Source organism: Mycena indigotica (genome assembly GCF_014461135.1).
Source record: "Mycena indigotica strain 171206Taipei chromosome Unknown Mind.scaff0001, whole genome shotgun sequence".
Lineage (NCBI taxonomy): Eukaryota > Fungi > Basidiomycota > Agaricomycetes > Agaricales > Mycenaceae > Mycena > Mycena indigotica.
The window spans coordinates 3,335,721-3,362,860 of NW_023503000.1; the positions used below are offsets into that span (position 1 = coordinate 3,335,721).

General features: G+C 50.8%; 12 protein-coding genes across 12 annotated transcripts; 7 read left to right on the forward strand and 5 right to left on the reverse strand.

The window, feature by feature from the left end:
• Positions 1-211: 211 nt before the first annotated feature.
• MIND_00096800 (uncharacterized protein) lies at positions 212-2,222 on the forward strand (the record flags this gene model as incomplete). Its single annotated transcript, XM_037357920.1, has 7 exons — positions 212-400; positions 447-502; positions 545-969; positions 1,017-1,097; positions 1,146-1,667; positions 1,719-2,106; positions 2,156-2,222. 7 exons carry the CDS (start codon positions 212-214, stop codon positions 2,220-2,222), a joined length of 1,728 nt encoding a protein of 575 aa, XP_037225830.1.
• Positions 2,223-2,784: 562 nt separating this feature from the next.
• MIND_00096900 (Peptidase-S9 domain-containing protein) lies at positions 2,785-4,866 on the forward strand (the record flags this gene model as incomplete). Its single annotated transcript, XM_037357921.1, has 1 exon — positions 2,785-4,866. One exon carries the CDS (start codon positions 2,785-2,787, stop codon positions 4,864-4,866), a length of 2,082 nt encoding a protein of 693 aa, XP_037225831.1.
• Positions 4,863-6,302, reverse strand: MIND_00097000 (uncharacterized protein; the record flags this gene model as incomplete). The annotated part of the gene is made up of 4 exons (XM_037357922.1): positions 4,863-4,910; positions 4,956-5,969; positions 6,024-6,174; positions 6,226-6,302. 4 exons carry the CDS (start codon positions 6,300-6,302, stop codon positions 4,863-4,865), a joined length of 1,290 nt encoding a protein of 429 aa, XP_037225832.1.
• A 1,497-nt stretch (positions 6,303-7,799) lies between these two features.
• Positions 7,800-11,307, forward strand: MIND_00097100 (uncharacterized protein; the record flags this gene model as incomplete). The annotated part of the gene is made up of 8 exons (XM_037357923.1): positions 7,800-7,909; positions 7,963-8,182; positions 8,228-8,333; positions 8,379-8,650; positions 8,702-8,785; positions 8,834-11,134; positions 11,186-11,234; positions 11,285-11,307. The coding sequence occupies 8 exons, from the start codon at positions 7,800-7,802 to the stop codon at positions 11,305-11,307; spliced, it is 3,165 nt and encodes a 1,054-aa protein (XP_037225833.1).
• Positions 11,308-11,704: 397 nt separating this feature from the next.
• On the reverse strand, positions 11,705-14,361 carry MIND_00097200 (uncharacterized protein; the record flags this gene model as incomplete). Its single annotated transcript, XM_037357924.1, has 4 exons — positions 11,705-12,532; positions 12,582-12,784; positions 12,829-13,933; positions 13,984-14,361. The coding sequence occupies 4 exons, from the start codon at positions 14,359-14,361 to the stop codon at positions 11,705-11,707; spliced, it is 2,514 nt and encodes an 837-aa protein (XP_037225834.1).
• Positions 14,362-14,660: 299 nt separating this feature from the next.
• Positions 14,661-15,222, reverse strand: MIND_00097300 (uncharacterized protein; the record flags this gene model as incomplete). The annotated part of the gene is made up of 3 exons (XM_037357925.1): positions 14,661-14,702; positions 14,757-14,868; positions 14,915-15,222. The coding sequence occupies 3 exons, from the start codon at positions 15,220-15,222 to the stop codon at positions 14,661-14,663; spliced, it is 462 nt and encodes a 153-aa protein (XP_037225835.1).
• A 764-nt stretch (positions 15,223-15,986) lies between these two features.
• Positions 15,987-16,894, forward strand: MIND_00097400 (NAD(P)-bd-dom domain-containing protein; the record flags this gene model as incomplete). Its single annotated transcript, XM_037357926.1, has 3 exons — positions 15,987-16,050; positions 16,099-16,281; positions 16,326-16,894. 3 exons carry the CDS (start codon positions 15,987-15,989, stop codon positions 16,892-16,894), a joined length of 816 nt encoding a protein of 271 aa, XP_037225836.1.
• Positions 16,895-17,227: 333 nt separating this feature from the next.
• On the forward strand, positions 17,228-18,865 carry MIND_00097500 (SGL domain-containing protein; the record flags this gene model as incomplete). Its single annotated transcript, XM_037357927.1, has 8 exons — positions 17,228-17,413; positions 17,463-17,665; positions 17,718-17,877; positions 17,931-18,163; positions 18,212-18,364; positions 18,416-18,475; positions 18,521-18,722; positions 18,773-18,865. The coding sequence occupies 8 exons, from the start codon at positions 17,228-17,230 to the stop codon at positions 18,863-18,865; spliced, it is 1,290 nt and encodes a 429-aa protein (XP_037225837.1).
• A 580-nt stretch (positions 18,866-19,445) lies between these two features.
• Positions 19,446-21,554, forward strand: MIND_00097600 (uncharacterized protein; the record flags this gene model as incomplete). The annotated part of the gene is made up of 5 exons (XM_037357928.1): positions 19,446-20,167; positions 20,224-20,477; positions 20,524-21,089; positions 21,137-21,377; positions 21,427-21,554. The coding sequence occupies exons 1-5, from the start codon at positions 19,509-19,511 to the stop codon at positions 21,552-21,554; spliced, it is 1,848 nt and encodes a 615-aa protein (XP_037225838.1). The 5' UTR covers positions 19,446-19,508.
• Positions 21,555-22,074: 520 nt separating this feature from the next.
• MIND_00097700 (uncharacterized protein) lies at positions 22,075-22,577 on the forward strand (the record flags this gene model as incomplete). The annotated part of the gene is made up of 3 exons (XM_037357929.1): positions 22,075-22,316; positions 22,373-22,484; positions 22,536-22,577. The coding sequence occupies 3 exons, from the start codon at positions 22,075-22,077 to the stop codon at positions 22,575-22,577; spliced, it is 396 nt and encodes a 131-aa protein (XP_037225839.1).
• Positions 22,578-22,884: 307 nt separating this feature from the next.
• Positions 22,885-24,570, reverse strand: MIND_00097800 (uncharacterized protein; the record flags this gene model as incomplete). Its single annotated transcript, XM_037357930.1, has 2 exons — positions 22,885-24,483; positions 24,532-24,570. 2 exons carry the CDS (start codon positions 24,568-24,570, stop codon positions 22,885-22,887), a joined length of 1,638 nt encoding a protein of 545 aa, XP_037225840.1.
• Positions 24,571-25,275: 705 nt separating this feature from the next.
• MIND_00097900 (Zn(2)-C6 fungal-type domain-containing protein) lies at positions 25,276-26,938 on the reverse strand (the record flags this gene model as incomplete). The annotated part of the gene is made up of 6 exons (XM_037357931.1): positions 26,770-26,938; positions 26,675-26,723; positions 26,052-26,628; positions 25,579-26,004; positions 25,375-25,531; positions 25,276-25,328 (listed from the first exon to the last, which is right to left on the reverse strand). The coding sequence occupies exons 1-6, from the start codon at positions 26,900-26,902 to the stop codon at positions 25,276-25,278; spliced, it is 1,395 nt and encodes a 464-aa protein (XP_037225841.1). The 5' UTR covers positions 26,903-26,938.
• Positions 26,939-27,140: the final 202 nt, after the last annotated feature.

Below are 27,140 nucleotides of genomic sequence, written 5' to 3' on the forward strand. Positions count from 1 at the left end.
CCGCCTTCGATCCCAACTACCTACACCGTTTACAATGCCGCTCCTGGTTACTACCACTCCACTACCTCACAAAATCAGAGTCCACCCAAGTCGGGTGCTGAACTGTCATGACAAACGCAATTTCTGACAGGGATCATTGTGAAAGCTGTAAAAGACCGTTCTAGAGGGCTCAATACACCTCGCTTTCTCTCTGAACATTCTGGTCTATGCCATGAATCGAGCCCTCCTCATCCTCCTCTCCTTCACTGCAACTCTAGCGAGAGCTTCTGTTGATTTCGCCACCTGCATCAATCAGGTTCGCAATGGTACCTTCGGCCATGTTGGTGGGACAGACAACAAGGGAAATCCCGTGCAGAACATCTCGGACGCGACTGCTGTAACCTATGATCTCTGCCTGAAGGTGTGTTGCCGGATGTCGAGTAACACATCAAACTCATTAATCTAAGGCTTGCGGGGCCGGGGCTGCGCCGTTCGTCTGGAATATCTTCAGTCAGCAGTTCAGGTGCGCTGGTTGACTGTACTCTCGTGGAATCTTACTTACTAGCAAGTCCAATAGCGCGTGGCTTCTCCCCTTCCTGGCTCTTATGGCCCAATTGCCTTTCGGCGCCACAGACAAGCTTGACAATGTCGTTGCAGTGTTGCTCTCTGTGGGCTCTCCGACACTGGCCGCATACTCTCTCGCCTTGACTGTCCTCAATGGCCACTGGATTGCTCGCCGATTCTCCCAGCTTTCTTACCCGAATGTCCGATATGCGATTCAGATCCTTAGCCGGCTACAACAAACCCCAATTCGCATCATATCTGATGACGCTCTCCTCGCGTCGCTAGTTGTGCTGCCTGAGAATGACAAGTGGTGGGCAAAGCTCGTCCATGATCTCGAGTATACCCATACATGGACAATCTCGTCGGTTGCCTCTATATTATGGGTCACTGTCGCCTTTCTTTTCACTGTTGTCGACTCTTTCACTGGTGAGGGCATTTCTTGTGCTACATCTTGACTCTCAACATCACCCAAGGTACCATCGACTCATCCACATTGAACGCCAACGGCCAAGGTGTTGGCTCAATATATCTTTGGTTGTTGCCCATTGTCATAGGTACAAATTTTGCGAACAGTACTTCGGATCTTCTCAATATGTGACCAGGATGGCTCCTTGTTGGACCTAAATGCGATTCGTTCCGCCTCCACCATGCTGTCGAATCAGTCAACGAACTTGCTTTCGTCGCCACTGATAAGGAGCGCCCCTCTCCTGCGCAAGAGGTTGAAGTCGAATTTGCCATTTCGCTCAAGCGACACTCTGGTCCCGTTCTCCGTGACGAGCAATGCAGTCCGCCAATATACAACTACGCCCGCTTCCTCCCCTGGGTTCAGGCTGTCAACGAGGTCTTTGATGTGTTCGAGGCAGCAGCATACCGAGCCAATAAACACGATTCTGTTGACCCGGAAGTGCTGTGGCAGCATGTAAGATCGGGGAAGGTGCAGCCAAATAACCGGAGAGGAACCAGGATCCAAGTGGAAGAGTACGTGCGGAGGCGCGAGAAAAACCGCAGTCGTTGGGGGCCTCAAGTCTTCTCCCGCTTCTTCGTGGCCTCGCTTCTTGCCTTGATGCTGACTTGGTCAACGACGGGTGCAGCGGTCATCATTGTGTGGTTTACGCCAACAGTCGGTTTGTTGTTGACTGTCTTGCGCGGCTTGTACTTGGTTGATCCTTTCGCAGGTCTTGGATGTCGTTCCGGCGCATATGTACTCTATGGTGCAATGTCCACGATTGTTTGGGTGATGCTCGTGACATCCAGCGCACTCGCGCACTACTCCGACCACCCGACCTTCATCGACGAAGACGACCAACCAATCTATAGCACCGCTTCCCGTCTTGCTGCAAATATTTCGATTGTCCTCCGCCGCCTGGGCAAACTTTTGGCCGCAGTCAACGCAGTCTGGATCGTTCTGACGTGCATTCTTCAGTTCGTGTCCTTCTTTGACAGGTGCTACTGCGACAGCAGTGTTTTGGGCCTGGGTCGATTTGCATATAATGTGATCGACTTAGTCCCTGGTGATATCTCCACCATGAAGACGGCTTGGGGCGGCGCGATTCTTCTTGCTGGGTAGGTCTGCGCTGAGAGAACAATGGCAGCCAGCTGACTCATTTGTCAGAGGATGCTCGTTGTTGTTTCTGGGGTGGGTCAAGATGTTTGTGGACCCCCCACTTCCGGCCGAATAACTTGTTGTATTACCTAGTAGTTATGTGTATATTACTAAACAAATAGCTGTAATTTGAAACTTGTTGGACCGACTAATGTGTAGAGGTGCAGCAGGTGCCTAATAACTGCCAAAAATCTGACTTGGACTGGTCATTGGGATTCGGTCCGAACCTCACCCCATCGTCTACCCTCCACCCACGAACCACCACCACAAGCAAGAATGATTGTTGTCCGTGGCCCGCTGACACCTCCCATCTCTTGGCGCTCGTATCCGTTGCAGACCACACAGCGTGTTAAAAGGTGGCTGGGAGTTGAATGGGAGTTGAATGGGATGAATCACGTCTGCATATAGCCTAACTAAAGAGCAAAGTGTTCCTCATTGTTGTATTGTTCTGTGTAATTCCTCAAATTGCCAGCCAAGCTATGGCTGCCCTTCTATCAGTCACCTTGTGGGAACCGGCCAAATCGTCCAAGTAATGCTAGTCGCGTTTGTCACTGACGGAGGCAGATGCAACCCATATTTCTTCCCACCAACACGGCGCAAGTATATGGGAAAGCTCTTCTATGAGTTCCTACCCACAAATGAACGAAACCATCCCTGAAGACAACGGCAACGACCTGGCTGCACGCATTTGCGCCGCTGGCAAGGTCCGCGAAGTACGCATCAGCCGTGATGGGCGGCACGTGGTCTACCAGGACCAGTACCAGTACAAGCCCAGCGACAGCGCGGGGACCCACGCTGATTTATGGGTCGCAGAGTTCGATGCGCCCGACAGTGCCCGCCCTCTCGCAAAAGCAAACTGTTTCCATGGCAGCACAGTGTTCCATCCAGACGGAAAGCGGATCGTATTCTTGAGCGACCGCGATACGCCTGGGAAGGCGGCGAGTCTGTATTCGCTGGAATATGCTGTTGACGGCCCGGAAACGGAGCCGAAAAGAATCAAAACAGACGGCAAGACGGTGCAAGGGTTCGATATATCGCCGAATGGAGAGTACATTGCCTTTCTCAGTCCCGCGGAAGCGCCAGACGAGTATACTGCGAGGATCAAAACAAAGGACGATGCAAGAGTGTATTCGGAAAAGACTGGGCTGGCCCGTATAATGCTCTACGAGTTTGTAACTGGCATAACAAGACCGCTGGAAGGGGTACGAAGCGACATGCATGTTGAGAGCTTCACCTGGAGTCCAAACAGCAAACAAATCCTCTATCGGCTGAGGGAAAACAAGGGTCCCGAATACGCTGAAATGCCAATCATCTGTGAACGGATCGACATCACTGGCGCCGGAAAGCCCCTTCAAATTGCGACCTATCCACGTTCTCCTGCGGGCCAGAGTATCTGGCTTGGGTCTGGTCATATCGCAGACCTACACAATCACGTGCCCAGCAACACTCTTGACGCTAGAACGCTGTTTGTGACGCCGGTGGACGAGCCGTTTTCGCCAACAGGGACAGGCTCAACAAAGAGACTATATGGCGATGTCGAAGACGCAGTGCGGATCGTGAATATGGAGCCGGGTGATGATAATTCCGAACAGCAAGGGTTCATCGCTGTTGAAGTCTGTAACGACCTTGATACCCACATAGATGTGGTGACTTGCTCCAAAGATAACCAAGTCCGCAGATCGGTGCGACTGTTCGAAACGAAAGACGATGCGGTCTGGTTTAGCGCCTGGGATACAAAGCGGCTTGTTGAGGCAGAAACTGGACAAGTCTCTTATGCATTCGCGACGATCCTCAGTTCGGCAATCCGCCACGAACCACTCAACGCATATACCTTCCGAATCAACACCGATGGCGGGCTGATCAATCGAGTCAAAGTGTCTTCGCATTTGCAATGGCTAGCAGATACCCCCAAATTGCGGACCGAGAACGTGCGTTGGATTGCCAAAGACGGTACGCGCCTGAGCGGTGTTGTTCGGTATCCATCCCAATATGAGTCTGGCAAGCTACCAACAGTACTCTTCCTCCACGGAGGCCCATATCGTCGCATGATACCTGACTACATGCCCTATTTTTGCAACTGGCGCGAAATGTTTGCCTGGTCGGGTTACCTCGTGATCTCGCCAAACTATCGTGGCAGCCAAGGCCGCGGACACGACTTTGCCAGTGCATCAGCCTTGGGAGTGGGTGTTCTAGACTGGGAAGACTGCGACAGCATGGTCGACGAGTTGGTAAATCGTGGACTGGTGGATCCAGGTCGGATGGCGGTCGCGGGCTGGAGCCATGGTGGGTCGATAGCAGCGTGGGGAGTGACCGAAACAAAAACACGCTTCAAGGCAGCTATTATAGGGGCCGGGGCGACAAACTGGGAAGGTATGGTCATGGAGAGCGGGTCTCCGGAGTTAGAGGGGGCAATTGGGGGGAGCATTCCTTGGAAAGATTTCGACAAGTTTATCCCAACTTCAGAACGAAAAACATCGCCAGTCCATTCCGTCGGTGGCGTCACCACTGCCTGCCTGATTCTCCATGGCGATCGCGATGAACGCGTTCCGTTGGGGCAGTCAATCGGGTTTTGGCGCGGCCTCAAGAGATGTGCTGCCCAAAGAGGAAAGGACGGTGCGGAGCTGGTGGTCTACCCTAGAGAACCACATGGGTTTGTCGAGCGGAAACACGCCGAGGATGTTTTGCGTCGTTCAGTCGCCTTTTTGAACAAGTGGTGTTAGGGACCAAAGCGTGCTAGATCTGCCTTTGCCGCCAGTAGAGCCTCCTAGAAACATTGAGTTTCGACGATCTCCAGAAGTCGAACGCTTACAGTAACAATTGCTTGTCTCGTCTCATCCTTCATTTCCTTCCAACGTTCTTCATAGCGGGCTAGAAGCTCCTCGTATTTGCGGCGTTTGTCGGTGCGCATATGTTGCACATGGAGGGTGCGAAGATGATTAAGGTACGACCGGATAAGTGCTTGCAGGACTAGTGCCCCAGCAACCCATTCAACTTCGTCTTCTTCCCAGACTGTATCAGCCGCAAAAATCTCGCTAAAGACGCGAGATTCATTGAACACGTCTGGAGGTACTTGAATATGAGATGATAATGATGACTGTTGTTGCTGCTGAAGCTCGTAGCCAAACGTGAAAGCACCAATATCCAAAGCGCCAGCGTGGATACGGGCCCACAAAATGTACTCTTTCCGTCGTGCCCGATCAAGTGTGATGCGTTGCAATTCTGCAGACATCGATGTTGAAGTTGAAGAAGGGACGGCGGCGGAAGTCGGAGACCATTTTGCGGCCTTGCGAATCTGCATGTGCAACGCTCGCACACCAGCCATTGGACCGATAGCCCCAGCGTGACTAATAGCAGCCGAGAAATACTTGGTCGCTGAAAGGAAGCGGTTCAGATAAACGTTTGGGAGTGTGCCATGATCAACAGTGATAGCTTGAAAAAGTGCGGAAAGGACTGGTGCGAGTGGAAGCTGGGAAGGGTTGGTGATCACGAATGACTGAATTTGAGCAGCAAGTAGCGATGAATCGACGTTGGCGAGGAAAGCTTCCCGAAGAGAGTTGATAGTTACGGGGGGAGGAGGCGATGGAGATGGCTGAAGAGCGTTGGCGAGTGTGCTGCTCGGGTTGTTGTAGTGAGCTCGGGCGTTGCTGCTATTCGCTGGTGTCGTGTCGGTGAACGTGATAGTTGGCGACGACGAAGAAGAAGGCTCTGAGAATTGCTCCCATTGTGCTTGCTCTGTTGTATCTTTTCGACCCGACGATTTTGGCTTGCCATCTGCTTTGCGACGATTCCTCCCAGAGGTGTTTTTGTACCAACAGTACAGTTGCTAGCAAGTCGGAGTGATGAACTCTTTATAGCATAGAGAAGTAGGGCTACACACCTCTTTATACCGAGCGTCTGTGTCATGACTGACATCGACGTTTTCAGGGAGTCCAAAACGCACAATGAACTCAGCGGCCCGTTCAAGCGCGAATTTCTTTGCATCGCCTCTCACTGGGCCATGTGAGCGGCGTTCATATTCGGCAAGATGGCTGTTAGCAGCGGTGAAGTGGCGTCATGGAGATTGAGGGTGTTTTACTTGCCTACGAAGAAAAACGAGTTGCTGTTCGGTGTAGCTTTTGGGCAGTGGCTTGGACCTCGCTGCTGAACGCGCGCTCATCGTGGTAGATGACAGCCACCGGCCATCTGTGCTTCTGCCGGCTTCTTGTCTTCGAAAGTTTCTGGCAGTTGTCGTTCGTGGTCGGGACAAAAAATGCCGTCACGATCGTGACAACCTCTGTTATCTTTCCATCGTCGCAGTAGGTTTTTCGCGAGTTCTCCATCGCTATAGCTAAGTAGCGCTACCGATTCAAGTAACTAACCCATGCTTGTAACCACCCACCACCCTGAGAGATTTATATCAATATCTATCCACTGGCTGTACTTAACCCTTTCAACTTGTCTTGAATCCATTGGGATTGCACATATTTGTTTACACTTCTGCGAGAAAGATTGGTCCCAAAATACCATGTTTTGTCAGCAGACATCCCACCCAACAGACAATATTTCCTAGCTCGAGTTCTTCCACGAGTTCCAACTGGCAACACTTTTCACTTTGGGCGATGCGCGTACTAGGCCAAGTAAAAGGTCAACTTGAAATTGCCATGGTTATTGCTCGTCTTAAGATGCAGCAGACCCAACTTTCAGTCTGATTGCTTGGTCGTCGCAACAGCAGCAGTATGGTTCAAACGAACGCCAGTTGCGCCATTGGAATGGATATCACAATTGCTCGCCCACTCGTCTAGCTGATGATGATAACACTGGGCGGTCTTCAATCTTGAAACTGGAATATTTGAACCACCCTGACTTTTTTACTACATGAGCGAAAGCCCGACTCACCGCATCAGCGAACCAGCCAAGGACCTAATAAACAGACTGAAGGTCATGGCGTGCCTCATATCCGATAGACTGCCCTTCGAATTTCGCGTCAAGCAGTCCATGGTACCATTCAGGTCCGATTTGGTCTTCGAGAGGCGCTCTGCCACTATCTGTAGGAGCAGACCGACATGAATGGCTGAGCAAGGGCTTGCTCTAGTTTCGATGTAACTAGCTAATTTCGACTCCGAGCGTTGAGTTGTGATACTTGGATTGGTTGCAATTGTCAATGCCCTTGAGGAAGAGTCGCATTTCTGTCCATGAAGTCGTACCAAGTCTGAGATATGTATGCGATGTTGTCAATGTGTTGACTGAGATTCGAGTCGATGCTCAGTTAGCTCATTAGCTTCTGAGTTGGCCTTGCTGTTGGATGGACTCTCATCATGGTCCATACTGGAGATGACAGCCACCGGCCATCATTGCCTCTGCTAACTTCTCTTCGAAAGTTTGTGCCAGTCGCATCCTGACATGGAGTTGTTTCTTCTTCTTCTTCTTCTCATCGTAGTTGCCTCTGGGCCCTGGCCGTCTATATTGAGCGGGTTCTCCTTCGCGATGGCTATGGACTGAGTTACCAGACCACACGAAGATCTGATGCGATTGGCAAATAACAACCCCCGCTTGCCTCCCGCCCTCCACTATTCCTTTTTCCTTCTTTTCGCGGTGTCTCTCCGGAGAGGCACCGCGCCTTATTTTTCTTTCTCCCCGCTGTAATTTATCCTTTCCCTGACGACCCCGACCCGAGATGGCGGGCGTCCAGTCTTCGTTGGCCTTTTTCGTCTTCAGTTTGGTTGCCCAAACCCTTTTTTTCGGCTTGTATACCCTCTTGGTTTTCCTTTCAACGCGAGCCCTGTTGTGAGTGATGTCCTTCTTCTGTTCATCTTATCATATTTTAACCGCACTCACAGACGACGCCAGCAACGAGACACGACCCGAAGCGTCCTCATTTTCGTTACTCTCGTTCTCTACATCATCTCCACCCTTTATTGGAGCTTCAGTATTGCTCTAGTCGCCGACCGCGTTGATCAAGCTGTTTTAGCGTCTCAACGCTCACAAGGAAGCAACATAGGAAGAGACGACTTTGTTGTTAGCTGGTCTCCGGTCGTTAATGCTGCCATTCTCCTGAACGTACGTGGTCATCCAACTCGTTTTCCATATACTGAGGATGCGTAGTTCATAATTAGCAATGGCATTCTTGTTTGGCGTGCCCGGCTTATCTGCCATCGAGCTCTCCGCCAATACTTGCTTGTACCCACTGGGCTTCTTGGCCTGACAATAAGTGTGTCTTTTTGCTTCTCCCCGATTTCTGACTGAGACCAATCAGTTACCTTGCTTACACTTGTCATCTTGCGTTTCGTCGCCTTCGCCCAATCACCCCCTGGCGTTCCAACCAATATTGTGGACATCATCCAAACGTTGACTTTGGCATTTTCCGTAGCGTGTAGTCTCAGTACGGCGGCGGTAGTGGGTGCAACGGCCAGTCGGAACCGGAAGGAGTTTGGGGTCGCTTTTCCTGGCGGAGAATTTCAGTTTTCCCGGCCCGATCAGGTTCTTGGGCTTGTTGCGGAATCTGGTGTGGTGTATCTATTCTTCGAGGTGTGCATGCCAACATTTCTCCGATTGTTTTTTTTCATCAGCCCTTTCTAGGTTCTTTTACTCATTTCCAGCGTCGTTCCTTTGCGGGAAGGAACACTGGCAGATTTATATGAGCCAGTTGCTGTCCAGATAGCGGTATGTTGTCTTGACTTGCTCTCGCTGCTTCACAGACCTCTATTCTAGGGCGCTTACCCCTCGGCCCTTCTCCTACTCATCATCGCAAGCGAAAGCTTAGCTCATACCCGTCTCAGCTCTTTGACAAGCGAAAAATCTTCGTCGCCAACTAGTGTGGATTTCAAGCCCAGACCTCTAGAGAATGACGGCGGCGAGAATGGCGAGTCCATGCCTCGGCCAACTATACCCCGAAGAGTTACTGTGGACTTGAGTTTGGACAGTCCCCGGCCCAATATGACAACATTCAACGCGATTCAGTCCTCACAAACGAGGGCAGAGAATTCCAATACAACCCCCGAGCGAACGGGGCCAGGGATAATCAACACTCAATTTACTTTCCCTACACCCGCCTCCACTCTTCAGCCCCCGAAGAGAAGGGTTATGTTTGTAGTGGATGGTGATGCACTTTCTTCGGATGGAAGCTTAACCCCAAGCTCGAATCCCATGAGCTCACCTGGACCCAGTGGCCTCGCTTCGAACAGTGTCGCAGATAGCACAGACAGTGGCTCTAGTTCCGATGTGGAAGAGGGCCAACTTGCAACGATGCCAATTGCTCAACCACAACCTGTCGTTGCCCGACCACCGTTCCCCGTCTTGCCGCAGACATCGCCCCAACCCGAACCTGCTGCTCTTCCGATAAATGCACTAAAGCCTTCTCGTGTGCCCATCGCAGTCGGGGCTCTTGAATATTATCAAAAACGGCAGCAACTCGGCATGATGCAAACGGGCGTAAACGGCGGGCTTGAGCGTCCTGCAAGTCAATCAACTGTTGCAAGTGTTAACGTTGGTGGGCCGGCAGCACCTTTTGTCGGCGGACAAGTGGTTATTGCTCAAGCTCGTGATCATCCATTCCCGTTACGGTCCCAGCGATCCCTTCGGCAGGTCAAAGAGCCACAAACCCCGCGCACTTTTATGGCAATGCCAGAAAATCGAGATCAGGCAGCGCTGGATGCTCTTGATCTCGATTTGGAGCTGGTTTTGGGGAGCTTGGACACTCGGTCGGTGGCCACGAGAAGCGACGTCGACTCGATCAATGATGTCCAAATTATCGAAGTTTTCCAGGATGAGGAGATCCCCTTCACGGGTGTGGAGATTCCCGCGACAGCTACAGAGATTCCGGTTGGAGCTGAGAACAACAAGAGCACTCAGTCTGAGGATGATGCTGCCCAGACACCAATACAAGGAACTGGTGTCGGACTCGCTCTTTACTTCGACCTGGAAGAAGAAGAAGCAGAATCAGCAGCGGCTACGCCCACTCAGCCCACCCTAATTCTATCTGAGCCCGACGTCACTTTCCCAACTTCACCTCCTGGTTTAGCATCTTCCGCACAAACAATGGAAGTCGACGAAACAAACCTCGTAGTAGAGTCAACTCGGACTTCAACCCTCTCCATCACGACTGAGAGTATGATGGCCACAGAAGCAGAGCTCGCGACTGCGGAAATGCTTTCAGCTCTGAAGCGTCCTATCTCAACCGAACAACCGCAACCAGAGGTTGAAGATAATGTAAATCTCGAATCTTCCGCCACGGAAGTTGCCGAGATATTCGAGAATCAACTCGAACCTCCCCACCAATCGCAACCGCAACGTTCTTCCATTGCAAGAGCAACAATGAGTCAATTCCCCGTCAGACCGTCTCGTTTGCGGGCCGCTACTGTTACTCGTGGGCCATCTCCAAACCCATCGATGACCTCCACCGCACCTTCAACATCCTCTTTTGGCGATGGTGTTCCACCACGAGGAAGATCGCAATCGCAAAGCACGCGCATCAACCAGTTTCCTCCAAGCGGGGACTCGTCACGTGCTCCAACTCCGACACTGTCGGTTACTTCTTCGTCAGCCACAACGGAGGTGACCGAGCCCATTAATACCCACCAGCGTGCAAAGTCGCAACGAATGAATCAGTTCCCTGTTCGCTCGCAGACACCAAGCTCTCGTGCTCCGACGCCAACTTTGTTGGTCGCCTCGTCTCCAGATAACAACAGCACCACGATTGCGAAGCTTCTGCATCGCCGATCCAAGTCACAGTCAAGCATGCAGCGTCTTGACGAGAATCCATTGGCCCCATTTCGCCCACAGAGTCCCACAACATCCGTTACCTCTTATGGAAGTGAAGTTGTCGGGCCAGAAGGGGCTCTTGTGACGCCTGCTGAGCCATCACGAGCGCCACGTAAACAGCAGCTGGCACGGAGACAACTGAAGCGGGTGAAATCCCAGCCGCGTATGTTCGGCAATGCGCCAGCGCTCGCGATAAGTGCGCCATTGTCGCCAGAGGCTGTTGAATTGGAGAAGGAACGTGCTCGGAGGAAGGCATTGAGTCGATTTTCAGATGATAGCTTCATGTAACTGATGTAGCAGTAGCTTTCTTTTATTGCAATTGTATCGCATACGACTAATTACCAAATGGATTGTGGGACAATATTCTCTCACGACACCGGTGCTTACTTACTGTGTTACAAGATCCTATGAATTTAATGAAATAAGGCCGACGCGCGGCAGAGTAATTGATGGTCGGGTATTCGAGGGGAGGCATTATTACCGTGTAACAACAACAGCAAACAGAACGTCATGTTGTACAATAAAAGTACACTACCTTTGACTGCCAGTGCTTTCTTGTTCTCCAACTCCTCTGGATCGCAGTTGCCACATGCTCAACGATCCCTCTACCTGCATACTACCCTGACCAACGGGGACACGATGCTGCAGCATGCCGGGAGTGATAGCCTGTGATTGTGGTGATTGATTATCAAAGACCGGTCCAGAGCTGCTGACGAGTGTGCTTTTAGATAAGCACTCAGTCCCACTTTCGGTCACCCATAAGCACAAACACTCCGAACTTCATTCTGTTTGTGAACGTTCGCACAGTAACCATATACAACACTACGACGCAGAGGTCGAAACCCGCGCTTTCCGTGCTTCTACGGCTGCTTGTATGGCAGCCTCTAGAGCCTTTTCCTCTGCTTCGAGCTCCAAGCGGCGCTTCTTAAGATTCTCCTCCCTCGCCCTGAATGCCTGGTTTTCATCGTCAGACAGCTGACCATCCCCGAGGATGGGTTCATTCTCGCGCTTCCTCTTCAACCACGAATCTCCAGTGGCAGGCCTCGAAGAACTACTCCGGCCAGTAGACGTAACACTGAAAGGGTCCTCCGGAGTCTCAACGACTTCATCGTCGTCCAGTGGAAGGGCATGACCAGTGTCAGTCGAAACCGCCCAACGCACACCAATAGCAGGAAAGCTAGGCTCGTTCTCCTTCTTCTTCTCGATGGATGGAAGTTTGAAGCCTAACAGGTCATTTTCTGGCCAATTGGGCTTTGCCAGTGCGGAATCCAGGCAGGAGAGGAAGGCTTCATGGGTGAGAGGAATAGTGGGGTTTGCATACTTCAGATCCGTAGAGTTTCGAACGAGAGCGGCAAGTGCGTCGATGAGATAGGAAAGAGGTTGATTCTCCGGAACGACGAGCCTATTTCGATATGTTATCCGACCATCCAAGAAGCGCATCTTGACAGCACTCGCGGTATAATCGTCGATCGCGTCAAAAAGCTCACTTGCGGCCGCAACCCCACTAGGTTCAGAGTGGTTCGTGTGACGGAAAACGATCCAAATGAGAATCCAAAAGAAAGATTCGAGGTCGTGCTTGCTCTTGTGCTGGATGGGCAAATGGTTTCGACGAGCTTCGAGGAGGTCGATGGCCAAGAATGGGTAAGTTCCCTGTGAGTAAAGATAAGCTGAAGAACACGATAAATAGAATATATCCCACCGTCAACTCTTTAAGGTTCTTGTCCATGTCGCCGTGCTCAAGCTTAGGAAATAGCTTTTTTGCCATTGCTAGACCTTGTTCCGTGAGACAACTAACATCGAAATCATGCAGGAACCCTGCGAGAAGTGGTTCAAGCCTTTTGAGGATATTCCCGATGCTAACGTCGCGGTGTATAACACCGGCGTCACATGCAACTTTGTGACCTGAAAAACATGAGAATAGAGTGGTATGTAGGAGAACAACGAACCACGAACGGCATCCCGGAGGGCGAGTATAACATGCTGCATCGACTTCAGTTCATCAAGGTGCTGTCCAACGTCGGAAGTGAGCGTCCGCTGATGAAGACGCTCTTGACCAGCGAGGCCATCGTCCCGTAGTCGCGCGGTTATGGTGCAGTGACCCGCGTCCGCATACTTATCAGCACGGCCAAGATCATATTTGCCTACGCAAGTCGTCAGCCCTTGCGACATCGCGTCCAAGTTAGGCGCCGTTTTGACATAGTTTTGAATAATTTCGTAGAAGACATATTCGGGGTAACGACATGCTTGCAGCCACGAGTCCTTGAGGACATAGAATTTCGGGTGTGGGTCATTTTCCAACAGTACGCGATCAACACGTGTGCCACGCGAGAACATGCCCGTTGACTGATGAATCGGGAGCCCAACAGTAAGGCATCGACGAACTTGGTTGTCGATCATGACGTTAATCCAACGACTGTCGACCAGGTCAGGATGGACAACAGACTGCTTGTTGGCCGGCCGAGTCTCTCGCGTCGGTTGGAGCTCTGAGTTTTCGCCAGTGAGGGTTTTGAGCACGTCACTCATCTTCAACAGCTCTTCTTTTGTGGGGATCGTAACGGTCGAGTCGTCGCCTAGGATGACGCCTTTGCCACCGGCCTTGTAGAGGCGCCAGTAGAATTCCGGGAAGAGCCGTGTTTCCTTCGTCCAATCAAACTTTTCAGACACGACAAATCCGCAACGATCCACTCGGAAGAATCGAGCGTGCTTGTCAAAGACAGCGACCACGAAGGTATAACAGGACCGACGAGCCATCATAATTCGCCGGGTGTTGTGTAGCAGTTGAAGTAGACTGTTGCGAGCCTCCTCGGACTTTCCGACCGCTTTGTTGTTTGGGTCAAACATGTCGCCGAGCTTTGGTTTGGCTTCCACGACACCAGGCGTCTCCAGCCAGCGCCATTTATCGGGTTCGTCTCCGTGCAGAGAGTGAGCGATGTCTGGCATCGAATCGTGGTCGGTTGGGTGGAGGGGCTGGAAGACCGTTGAGTGGGTGTCTGCAAAGTATGGACGTTCCTCAGCGTCGAAATGTTGAAACAAAGCATTGAGATAGTTTGCCTAATATGATAGTCAGGTTCATCGGCGGCATGTTGGGTTGGAAGGCGCACCAGAGGCTTGTACAGACGAGATTCATGGCCGTTTCGGCGGACCGCCTGCACCAGCTTTTGATGCGCAGAGTTTCCGTTCGTCTCCATCGTGGATATATCATCCTCGGTCGGCTCTATTCCCGGTAGACCACCATTCATATGAACATTCAAGAATTCTCGCACTTCAACGACGCGAGTGAAGCCTGCACTGACATGTTGCCTCCATAATGGCATCACTGGGTTACGTTTCTTTTTGGTGAGCTCCGTCTTTGAAGCGAACTGGATGTTCGTGTATGGGTTGCGCCTGAAAGGTGTACTGTGTGGACCAGTGGAACTCGCAAGATGAGTTGGAAGTGAGACGGGCCGCCGAGGTGGGGTCTTGTTGGGATCGTCTTCCATGGTTTAGTGAAGAGTCAGAGAGCAGCAGGTAACACACTTTCGGTTTATAAACCCTTGTTGAACAAAGCGTAGAGTGGCACGAAGTTGGATGGACGCTTGGTTGAGAGAACAATCGTGAGATAAAATCGCGTTTGACGTTGATTTATATCAACTAGGCATCAACATCGGCTCATCCTCTCCTACCTCAATCTCGACACCAAAAAATGGGTTGGATTAGAGCGACTCGCGATAGTGTGTACATATGATCAAACAAAACACGCAGCCCTTGAAGTTATCCACTCGACGACCACCCTCTGCATTTACAAGTCTTCCCAGTCCTCTATTGCCGCCTCACAAGCTCTCTGAAATCCTTCAGTTCACAAAGAAAAATGATCCCCAGTAGCTCTGAATCTCACCCGGAACTCCTTGCAGTCTGCGTAATATCTCTTGGCTCTGGCAGCAACCGAACATGTTCTTCGTATCTTCGACTCGAATTTGCGCTGCAAGGAAATGTGTCGGGCAGCTAATCTGCAGACAGCTTAATACGGACAACAAGTAATTCAACCATGCTGACCTTCTTCCTCGAGCTAACAACTCCTGGTTGCCGTCCGAGTCGTACAGTGAGAATACGTCAAGTTGAATCATGGCCTCCTCAACGAGCGCCCGAGCTACTATAACCGTGGTATATGGGTCCGTCTCCATAAGTCGCCAGTCTAATGCGTTTTCGCAATCCAAAAGTCGGATGCCGAAGCAGGAGTCGGAGTGAAGCCCAGCGCATTGTGAATCGTCTCTGATATCCCACTCAAGATTAGCAGCACTTGCTCGCACTGGCAGTGCCTTGAATAGGTTGGTTATTTCGGCGGTGCGGCTAGAGGTACACATGGCTGAAGGTCTAAGGTGTATGTGAGTAAAGACTTTTGTTTCCCGCTATTTAAGCCCAAAATCTGAACCCGCCAGCCGTCATAAGGAGACAGCAAACGGCTCGGCGCAGGGCTAATGGCCTCGTTTTCAGTCTTCTGTGGCTAAAATTACTTCTCACTTATTCGGGCCAACGGCCACAGCCATCTTCGGGCTTGGCATTCTTAGACCGGAGAGCGCTGACCTGGCCTGACCATAATATTCCTTTCCCCCGAGCCGGAGAGAACACTAACACTTCATCCTCGAAGGCCCGGGGTGCATTTCGGAGTGGGGTGACTCATGATCACAATTCGGACAATTTTTCCATGCACTCCAATGCGATACTCATAAGTATTCTCCAGGTGAGAGAGGCCGTCTGAAATGCTCCCCTCCGGCAATAGAACCGCTTGTGCTGCAAGTCAAACCAAACTCTAAGTTAACATTTGCCGCTATCAGCTCAGATTCCGGATCATCAATTTAGCATTGATCGCATCGATATCTGCTGCCTCTTTCAACCAGAACGTCCAATGAGAGCATTGCTCATCTCAACGCCTGGCACAACGACATGAATAGAAGGCTGTGGTTCGAATCCTTTCCGTAGCTCAACGTTGCGGAGACGCTAACGCGGTTGGTCGCTCGGATACACGGGAAACGGAACAAATTGAGTTGGTACAGTGGGTTGCTCAGATTGACTTAAAAGGCCGACGAGAAGAGAGTCAACGCTCAACTCCCAAATCCTGTACCCCAGCATGAACATCCTCGCTATCGGCGCGTCTCGAAATATTGGCTATTTGTCTGCTATCAGACTTCTGAGTAAGTTCAGTGACTACCCCCCAATTCACGCATCTAACTTGACTATAGATGAAGGCGCTACAGTTACGTTTCTACTGCGTTCTCCATCGACATTCGACGACGATTCAGTCATTCAACAATTTGTTGCAACCGAAAAGGCTCGACTTATCAAGGGCGACGCGACGAGTGAAGAGGATACTCGTCGGGCCTGGGAAGCTGCAGGAACGGTCGATGCGGTCATATTTTCCGTCGGTAAGCCCTTTACTTATGATGTTTCGCTAGCTAATTAAAGTCAGGCGGCACACCATCCTTGGGGATCAAAGGAATCACCATAAACCCACACAACCTTGTCACCCAGTGCATGTTCAACCTTCTTTGCACTATCCCCACCTATCAGAATGCACCACAGCCCAAAATTATTGCCATCTCTTCCATCGGACTCACCCCATCAGCGCATAAATCGCTTCCACTCTTGATGAAACCATTATACTCGATGCTTGACGCTCCGCACAAGGACAAACTTGGGTTAGAGCGCGTGTTGGCGCATTGTGCCGGGTGGACGTGGGATGCAGCGGCTGGCGAGCCTGACAGCGACATAACTGGAGAAAACTGGCAACAGCGTCCAGGACTCCCTGCTCCCGGCTCTCTTAAACATATTCTTGTCGTCCGTCCTGCGTGGCTGACGGATGGAAAGTCCAAGGCTGACGAGATTGAGCTCAAAGGAAAAAACAAGCAAGGTTATCGGTTTGGGCAAGAAGAGCTTGGATGCTACACGATATCAAGGGCCGATGTCTCACACTTCATTGCGACTTCGCTTGACCGTTGGAATGAGCTGGAGGATAAGCGGATAAATGTAGGCTACTAAGAGCATAAAATCTGTGTTCTATTTATTGTGTGCTTGATTTTTTATTCGTGCGACCATTTTTGGATGATGATGGCTGTGCAACTTCAACTTTGTCTCTGCTCCCATCTGGTTAGTGAACATTGTCACTTCCACGCGTCTTCGCGCGTTTTCCGGCTTCCAATAGGTTCGTAGGTGAGATTCGACCATCCTCCAATCTTTTCAGTCACTCACAAACGATGCCTTTTTCTTCTCACAGCCGCTCCTCGCACGTCATTGTCGGCTTTTCTCAACATCGCAATGTGACCAGTCAAGAAGCCACTCCCTTCGAAGCCTGAACTCAGCCATATATAAAGCATGGCGCGCCCTGAGAAACAGAACGAACAAGTCCCACCGACAACAGCTCATTCCAACTCAGGCTCTTTTACAATGCTCATCTCAATTGTTGTCTGCGCTGTAGCGTATGTCGCGATTTCATTTGCGAAGGAGACTTCGCTATGGGCAAGAGAAACAGACGTGACCTCGCTTCCTCCACAAGCAGTCGTGAGTCCTACAAGGATCATCTGGACAACGCTCAAGTCTTTGCTGGTAGATGGTAGACCCAGCCTCGTTTGCAGTCCTCGGCGCCAACGGAACTTTTCGCACCAATGCGTTTGACGCTGGGTTCAATCCTACAGGAACAGCACTTCCTTTCTTTCAAGTATTCGACAAGAAGTTTTTGAAGGTCTTAGGGAGTAGCGCAACCATTACATCGATTGCGTCAAACGCGACTTTTGCATTCGCTCATGAAGCTCCGTAAGGCCATGAATACCGCCGTTGTGCTTTTCATACTCACAATTGGTAACAGGATCTATGACGCCAAGCAGGATGTCATGTATTTCGCCAGCAACGACGGAGGGGCACTCGGCATGAGCGATATTGACCACAATAACAAAGTGGGGACAATAAACTTGAAAACTATTCCCACAAATCTAAACGGGACCCCCATTGAAGTTCCGGTGACAGAGGTAAGATCTTGACCTGCCCAATTTCAGGCTTGAAGATGACACTGCTCTTGCAGCTAAACCTCCCAGACAGTATTCAGATGACCAATGGCGGCACGGGTCCTTTCCGTGGCAACCTCATCCTTATAAACTCGGGTCGCGGCAACCTGCCCCCATCTATTGCCCTCGTCAACCCAAATCCGCCGCACAACGCCACGGTCTTAGTCGACAATTACTTTGGAAGGCAATTCAACTCACTTAACGATGTAAAAATTCATCCGTCGGGCAAAATCTTCTTCACTGACACAGTGTCCGTTTCTTGTTACCGTGGAGTTTCTTGAACTAACCTCGAGGATAGATATGGCTGGCTGAATCATTTCCGCCCACAACCTCTACTTCCGAGTCAAGTTTACCGACTTGACCCTGACACGCGAGCTGTTCGAATCGCTGCAACCGACTTCGACAAATCTAATGGGATCGCATTCAACGGCGATGGGACTATCGCATATATGTTTGTGTCTTTGTTTCTGATGGATTTAACTCCTGACCCCATTGTTTCTAGTGCGGACACTGGATCAACCAGTGGCTTCCTCGGAAACAACCAAACAGAACCAGCAACCATGTAAGTCATACACCCCTCTATTCATCGTGGTTAAGTCTCGAATAGATATGCCTTTGACGTGCATCCGACCACTCAGGCTTTCATGAACCGCCGTGCCTTCGCGTTCGTTGACTCTGGCGTACCTGATGGTGTGCAAGTTGACACAGACGGCAATGTTTATGCGGGCTGTGGCGATGGGGTACATGTCTGGGCTCCAGACGGCACTCTTATTGGAAAATTCTTCATTGGCACAACATCTGCGAACATGGTTTGTTCTCCTTTGATAGCTGCACATATTAGCATATTAAAACTCTTTAGGCCTTTGCTGGCCCTGGTCGTTTGGTTATCCTCGCGGAGACGAAAATCTTCCTTGCGAAGATTGCTGCGAAACCTAGTTTGTTTACCTCTTAAGAGCCGAGATCTTACAAAACAACCAATAACTTCCTCTCGTCATTTGTTCGTGTTACATTGCAAGTCCTGACATCATGCTCAAATCAGATAACCAAACCACTGATAAGTAATGGTATTGACAGTCTTGACAAGCGTCTTTTCGGTATTCTGTCTGGCCACGCTCGTATACTTGCTAGTGCCGGCGCACGTTAGGCTAGCAGCATCGTCGCGTAACACTCCAGCGAGAGAGTGGGAGTTCAGAACAAAGTTCGCACGGTTCAGCTTTGCACGAGTACCATCTCCAAGCTATTCGGAGATGCTCCAGTATGTTCGACAGCTGCTGGAAGTTTCAGGTGACCGGACACACGACACCTCCGAATAAGTGTGGTAGTGAGCCAAGAATAAGCACTCTTTTATTATCTTATCGGGGTCCCCACCTTACTCGAAGGCAAGAAACAAAGTTATCAGCTGGAATGAACTCTAAGAACGTGGGTTAGCTAGTTAGCAGCCCATGCGGTGAGCCAATGAGAAGCAATTGTAGGATGAACGTTGCCAGATGGTAGTTCGCGTGATATCGATTCGTGTCACGACTCTAATCACTGAACTGCGATGTCTATACCGATGCCTGCTCGTTCCTCTCTATCCAATCTTGTTCCGGGGGGCCATGACCACTGCTGCTCGCCGTCGAATGTCGGCCCCTTCGCCCCGCAAAGGCAGCAGTGCGCAACTGCCCCCTTGCCGACCGCTTTCACACTCGCTGGAAGCACTTGACCTTCCCACTGGTTCACCAACCGAGGCATTAGCATCGCTCCGCACTTTGATTCTATCCTGTCTGGCCGATCTAGAGGAGCGGTTGTTGGAAGCTGAGCGGGCTGGAGCTTCGACAGCGTTGGAGACATTACACTCAATTCGTGACGAGGTCCGCTCACACTGGCACATTCCCGATATCAAGAGCATCGTCGCCGGTTTTGACCTCTCCAAACCACTTTCCTATGTCCCAACTCTCTCTTCGCGTCTGCGTCGCCTGCATTCACATCTAGCTGACGCGGAAGTCTCGTTTGCGTTTGAATTCGCTCGAGACGGCAGCGCATACCACCTGCCAGACCTTGCCGATGTGTTGGACACCTTTAAGGACGATGTAGACGCTTTTCTAGGTGTCTCTTTCCCTTCGGTATTCACCAGAGCATCATCAAAGCGAGCCCCAGACGAAGATCCAGCAATCGCTCGAGCATTGAAGATCTCGGAGAACGGGAGGCGACTACTAGATTTGGACGATCTTCCTGTTGCATGGCATAACAACCCTTTTGTACTAGGTGGTTATCGGTGAGCACTTTTCCCCGCTCAGGCTTTCCACTCAAGTTCACCCCCCCTCATAATAGCTTTATTCCGTGGTCAAATTGGCCCGCCTTAATATTGTCCATGTTTCGATTACACAACGACACGCTCAATATTCAGACTCATCTCATCCCACTTGTACTCTGGATAGCGTCCTTCGCTGGTCTATTTGTCGTCCCAGGGCAGTACCCATTCGTCGATAGCGCAATCGAATCGCTGTCGACCGTCCTTTCGCCGTTGACTTGGGTTCTTCCGAAGTGGATAACACGGGATATTTTGCGCTATACGCCGTTCTCTGGTATGTGTTCATCTTCACAACGCGTGCTCCCACGGACTAGTTATAGCTTTCACCGCGGCTTCAAACTCAACGGCGCCGATTCCGTGGTCGCTCGTCAGCGCCAATTATCCACCCGTTTCACCATACGAAGCTCCTGATGGCAACGAAATATATTTCTCGATATTTGCGCTGGGGTGTCTGTTAGGTAGTGTCATTTGGCACACGATGGCTGGCTGTGCCCACCAGAAGTCAATGGAGACTTGTGCTCGGTTGGACTATGTTGGCATTGGCTGGTTGAGTGCTGGGTCGGTGTCGTCGGTTGTCCATCACGGCTTCATGTGTGCGGAAATTGCCCTCGATGCAACGCCGTTAGGACACAAAGTTCTTCACCCTACGGAATCACTGCTCAAATACATGATACCGACAAGCCAAGACCCATCCTCGTTCCTGTTTGCAACCCTCTCCTCCGCGCTCCTTGGCTTATCGTGGCTCATCTCCGCCGTCTCTAATGCGGTGGATTCGTTCCTTACTTACCATCCTTGGGGGTCAACCTGCATGGCCCTCTGCTTCATTTGTGGCGTCTCTGCAAACTACCTAGCGTTCAGCGACTGGTTTAACGGTCCAGAGTATCGGGTTTGTCTATAATTCCACGTGAATTGCTCGTTTTAATGAAACTTCAGGCCTATCGCGTATTCTTCTTCCTCGGTATATCTCTCTCCGGCTTTGCCCCGCTGCTTGGTGTCGCGGCACTCCAAGGCTGGAGTTCAATGATCAATTTTGTCGCCCCCGTCATACCCTCGCTCGTGTTCTACCTGATAGGCATGGCGATTTACGGCTCCCGCTTCCCAGAGTGTTTTCTGGGCACTGACAAGAGCAAGCGGTGGAGAATCACCAAGTTTTTGGTTGATGATCTAGGCGCCGGTCCGTGTTTTGCCCTATCTTTCCCTTAGCCTCACTTCTTTACTTGCAGGCTCGCATGCGATATGGCACGTTGTTATCTATTGTGCCATGAGGGGCCATCGAGACGGGCTCCGTGAGATGGCGCGAGTGGCTGCGCAAGGCGGGTGTGCGGCCAAGACTCCGATTGGGTGGCCATGATGTGACAGTGGAGAGACTTAGACGGATGGCGTTTACTGTAGCATATATTTTGTAGAGCTTTGTTCTTCGGTTAACATCAACGGCGTCTTGTCGAAAGAAATCACGCACACAACGTTGCTGTCTTACGCTGTAGACCTTACCTCTCTCCAGTCTATTTCCGTCTTCCCGTTTTTCCGTGATCCCCCGTCATGGTTTTGAGAGGGAGGTAAAAACAGTCACATAGAGTCGACTGCTGGCCGAAGCCAAGCCCGAAGCAGCGTTTGTGGGCCGAACAAACGGGAAGCGAGAAGCTTAAGAAGCGTGTCACTATTGAGGACGAGCCATGTTAGCTGTTGCCGCGCCTTTTGCTGTCTTGTCTTTGGCGTGTTGCGGGTTCGGGCGCAACAGCTTATAAAGAGCGGGGCCAGAGTTCGCAAGTTTCAAAGTTTCGAACTTTTTTATACCCTCTGCCACCCGCCGCGAACGGACCGATAACCAACACCAATCCACCCACGCCTTCCCCACAGTTACACCCACACACATGCCGATGTCAATGCGCGACTTTCACGGGTTTGACTGGGATATAAGCGACGACTCGGACGTTGAATCCTGCTTCGACATGCCGCACCATCCTCACCACGGGCTCGGCCTCATTCAAGCGATGGACCCATATACCACCATCATCGCTGCCCGCGCCCTCGTCGAGGAAGTGTTGATCCAGCTCGATGTGTTCACTTCGGGAGAGTCAGACGCAGACCAAGATTTACTCGCCAAAGGGCGAAGGTAAGCCAATCGCGTTGGGATGGTCCTCGTCGATTTTGATTTGACACGCGCGATAGACTGGCCGCTCGCTATGATTTCTTCCAGCGCAAATTAGATGCCGATTTGGAGGGGACGTCGTCGGTGGCGGCCAGCGTGGAGAGGTATTACGCGGAATGCAAAGAATTTCAGGTGAGCGGAACGTGGTCTTGCCAATTGACTAACGCGCTTCGGATTCTACAGCAAGTATGTACGTTAGCAATGCGAGAACATGAGGGGCTGTGAGGGGAAGAGCAGGATGACTCGAATGTGTAGCCAAGTACCAGTGTAACCTTATAATCGACCCTCAGACTCTGACCCTAGCATTGTGCGTTCGGCATTGAGGACTGACAAAAACGCTCTCCGCGGTGTTCTTACAGGGAAGAAAGAAGAGAGGGTGACATTTTCGGAACCCTGGCTTGAAATTCGGCGTTGTGAACAGAGAACCAGTGAGCGGCACGTGTCTCGGAATCTTCTTCACCCCAAGAATTATCTTTTTGCTACCCTCCAGCTAGAGCGACAGACCAGCTTCAGTGGTTTACAAAAGGTGATTCTACTCTTGCATGGAAGAGAATATATCGAGTGCCTCTTCTGCATCCGCTTGCCAATCTTCATCCTGATAAAATTCGCGTCCGTCCTGCAAACACCCAACACTTCCCTCATCAACGGTGGAATCGGAGTCCCCATCGGATTCGCGGTGATAAATAAACCGTCCATCCGTCCATTCTTCCGGATTCTCATCAACAGGTAAAACAACACCCTCGATGTCGTCCAAGTTGGATTGGCCGTTTACGGACGCGGGCGATATGACGTCGAAAATCGCGGTCATCCATGCTGGCCGAGGTAACTGCTCTGCGTCTTGAAGCAGAGCACGAAAGCTTGGCCGTTGTTGTTGGAGCCCCCGCTGCTTCATGTCAAGTTCGCTTCGCATCGCAGGCAAGCCAGGCGGGAATTGCACAGAAAGCTCCTCAAAGTAGCGGAAACTCCAATCAAACAGTCGACAGAGTTTAAGAGCCGGGAAGCGGGATTTGAGGTCAGGAGGAATGGCTTTGGATGCACGGTTAGGTTGACACCATACATCTACGTATGCAAGGCTGGTGTGACCGTCTACTGGGAACCATGTCTCTTGCCTACTGGAAACCTCAACACAGAGGTGTTGAAGCTTGGGACAAAGATTGTCTTTCTGGAGCGGTATGCAACAAGCAATGCTCAAGGAAAGAAAAATAACAGACGCTGCATACTTCTTCAAGAATAGCAAGGTGAATGAGCTTTCGGAAAAATCATCGCTTCGACACGAAGTAAACCACAGTCGTTGTAGGACTGGCATCGACCAATTCCAGAGGGTAGGTGTTAACATGGACTCATCTGAGTCTTGTGTGAGTTGTTTCACCCGGAGCTCTTCTAGCTTCAGAAAATCCAAGTAGGGGTACGAGTCCTGATAGTTTTCGGTGAAAGAGAGACTGAGAGAACGCAGACCCTGACAAAGCTGCGTGACAGATGCGAGAATGAATGTGAAGTTGATTTGTTCGGTGAATTCGAGCCGCGTTATCGTGGTTTTCAAGGAGAGAAAGGCATGAATGTATTCTGTGGTTGGGATGCGGTATAACGGGGTCAGCCCAAAGTGAGTGAGGCCAGGACACATATCGAGGATCTGATTTGTTTGGGCTTCGAATAGCTTCTGATAGGCGCGTGGCACGAAGCAACTCAGATTGAGATGGCGGACAATAAGCCTCAGAGCGCTTGTGTTTTGAAGGGTGCGTGCCAGGGCAGGTACCTGTCCAACCCGCCGCAAAAAGATATTCTTGTAAAGCATTTCGGTTGCTATCAGATTCCACTGTTTGCATACCAGAGCAAGTGACGTTTTGGCTTCTAAATCAAAGGATTCGAGGGAATCGGGGACTAGCTCCTTGATCCGGTTTAGCATCCACTGTGGAGGCACAACCTCCCGGAAAATCAGTAACAATATTTCGTCCGGCAGGTCTTCAATACGGATTCCTGAGCCGGACCCAGACACTCGTATCAGCGTCAAGTCTTCTTCGTGGCCATAATCTATGAGTTTGTTGGAGAGAAACCGGACCGTTTCTTTGAGTTCCGCATTTTCACGCTCAAGTTGTTTTAATGTGCTTACAAGCGCTGCCCACGCTTCCGCATCCTAATAGTGAGGATAAAACTTGAAGGAAGATTCACAGCAGTCAACTACCTGTGGGTCCTCAACATCCTCCAATACAGGCGTGGTCATGGAGAAGAGGAAAGCGTGATCAATAAAAACGTGCCTGTGGCAGATGATGCTGTCGCGATTATTACGAGTACTTTCGTCTATCAATATCTGTCGTCCGCGTTTCAGAACCTCGATCTTGAGACTAGAGTACACCTATTTTTTTAATGAAATTTGTTGACCTAACCCTAACCCTGGTGATGAATATTGTGATATGAAAATGAAGGCTTTTTGGACTTAGCTGTTTCCGACTTCACTTCTGTTTGCACTTCAAATTCTGTACGAGGTCATGGCTGTACTTTTATGGCTGACATGGCGCCACCCGGACCGTTGATGGGCTTCTTGGCTGCAGCCATCCCCTGGCGGGGGTGGCGGGGAACCCGCTTGCCGCCCACGCTGCTGGTCATCGTTGAGTTCTTGCTTGACGCAAATCCTCAGAGCTTGGCGAGTCCCCTGTTCGGCGTCATCGGGATGGACTGGAACAGCTTCCGGCCATGCGGGTTGCAAGCTGCGGGGGGCAGCAGGCCCACAATTGGCTGTATGTGCAGATCGTGCTTGGTAGTCAGCCAGTGTTCTTTTTTTCCATTGAATTAAGTAGTTATGAATACTTGAAGTACTCTTGTTCTTGCCATTTATTGGCCTCATACCCAAGTGAAGTGATGAGATAAGATAAGCAAGAGTCTAATTACGATCTATGTCTATATGATTCGGGACAGATATGTAAGAGCGTCATGGCATTAGGAGTTCTTGCCAGGCTTCCTGAATTCGACCGATTTGATAGTCTACGATGTGTCAGCAAGATGGCTCAACAAAATTTGATCAGCGCACCGAGGAAAGGACTGGCAGACGTCGCCCGGAAACGTTCGATTGCTTCCACAACGCGTGCGAGGAGAGTTTGTAGCTCTAGATGTTGTCCATGGTACCGAGTGGCCGACATTTCCGACAGTTCGTCCATCAACACACGACAAGCAAGGCGCCAGACGGTCTACATCCTACTTTCAGATTTCGAATAGAGAAGAAAAACATACATACCCCCATAACTGGGTTGATCGATCCACCGGGGAGAACAGTCGTGGTAGCAGTGAGGATATTGAGCAGCATTTGTGCAGCTGTCACACTCTTCCGGCGTGATTCTGGTCTTTCGCGATGGCGATGGAGTTCGATAATCGCGGCGTGAGCGATACTGTGGGCTACGACAAGCGCTCGGCCCATCGTGGCCGTGATATGGGAGAAACTCGTGGGAAGAGGCAGCGATGCGGTAAAATTGGCGAGCATAGCGTCCAAAAAATCGACAGCGGGTTGTGGTGCGGAGGAGCGTTGAAGTGCATAAGCGCGTTGCCAGAGAAGAGACGCCTTGGCCAGCAGCGCATGAGTCGAGTTACCGGTGTCCGAAGTTGGAGTCGCGTTGATGAATTTGGTGACAGTGTTACTATATCGCTTCGAAGAGTCAAAATGTCCCTAAGTAACATGGGTAAATGCAAAATATCCGGAAACTAAACACGAACGCCTTCATATTGCTCGATCTCGAGCGGCCAGGGTGTGTCGACATTTGCGTTAAGGTCTAAATGAGGACCTTCTTCGAGGGCCACAGCCCAGGTATTGTCCAGGATAACCACCGTCCACCACGCATGGATGCGCTCTCCTTCTTCAACAGCATCGCGAGAAGGAGCGAGCATGTTTGATGGTGACATTGATGTCGAGCGAATAGTGTGCAGTCCAGTGCTGAGAGCAAGCGATACACAAGCCGAGGCGTGATATTTGCCCTCGAGGAATCGGCCCGAAGCGAAAAAGTAGTAGGTGAGCAGCAATTCCGCTTGAAGGGTATGTAGAACACGATCAGGATGCGGCGAAGAAAGTCCATTCGCAGTCTGTTGCAACGCTCTGGCCAAGAAGACAGGTTCTTGGGCCTGAAGCATTGGCTGGTTAGACAGACGGAGGCCCCAAAGATATGCCGTCGTGAGTAAAGCAGGTAATGGACGTTGTGGGCTCCCAATTGGCTGACGAACAAGTGCACATTGACGGAAGCGTGAACTGTTGAGGAAGAATCCGAACTCAGAGGCTGACAACAGAAATGTGCTGATCCTGGATAATGATTAGCAACTGGTGAATGAGACATAGAATGGCCCACAAATTCTCGACCATGTCCATAGGCGGTTCGGCAGCAGCGGTCCAATTCACTGTAGTGAAATCAGATGTAGGAAAACAAGAAGTAAAACCACAAACAATTAGAAGGGTTTCCAGTTGCATATGGCGTTTGAAGTAAAACACGACCACTTTTATCTGGCTGTCTCTGACGAGTCGGTTGTTGCAGTTCAGAGATGCGTTGTTCGATTTGTGAGATGCTCTCCTCAAGCATTTCCGCTCTCGCACGACGTTGTCCATGAGTATATTCGCAGTCGTCTGGTCGGTTATCGCGTTGACAAGGTCCACAAATCGGACGCGCTCCGTCACATTTCTCGACATTTAGTTCAGAAAAATGCACATTCAGTTGTGTAGACCTACAATTTTGCGTCTTCTACAGTGAAAACACGCTTGGCCGCGCTGAAGATGGCCTTTCTTCGCGCTGGAGCTGGGTTCTGCGTTAGGCTGCATTC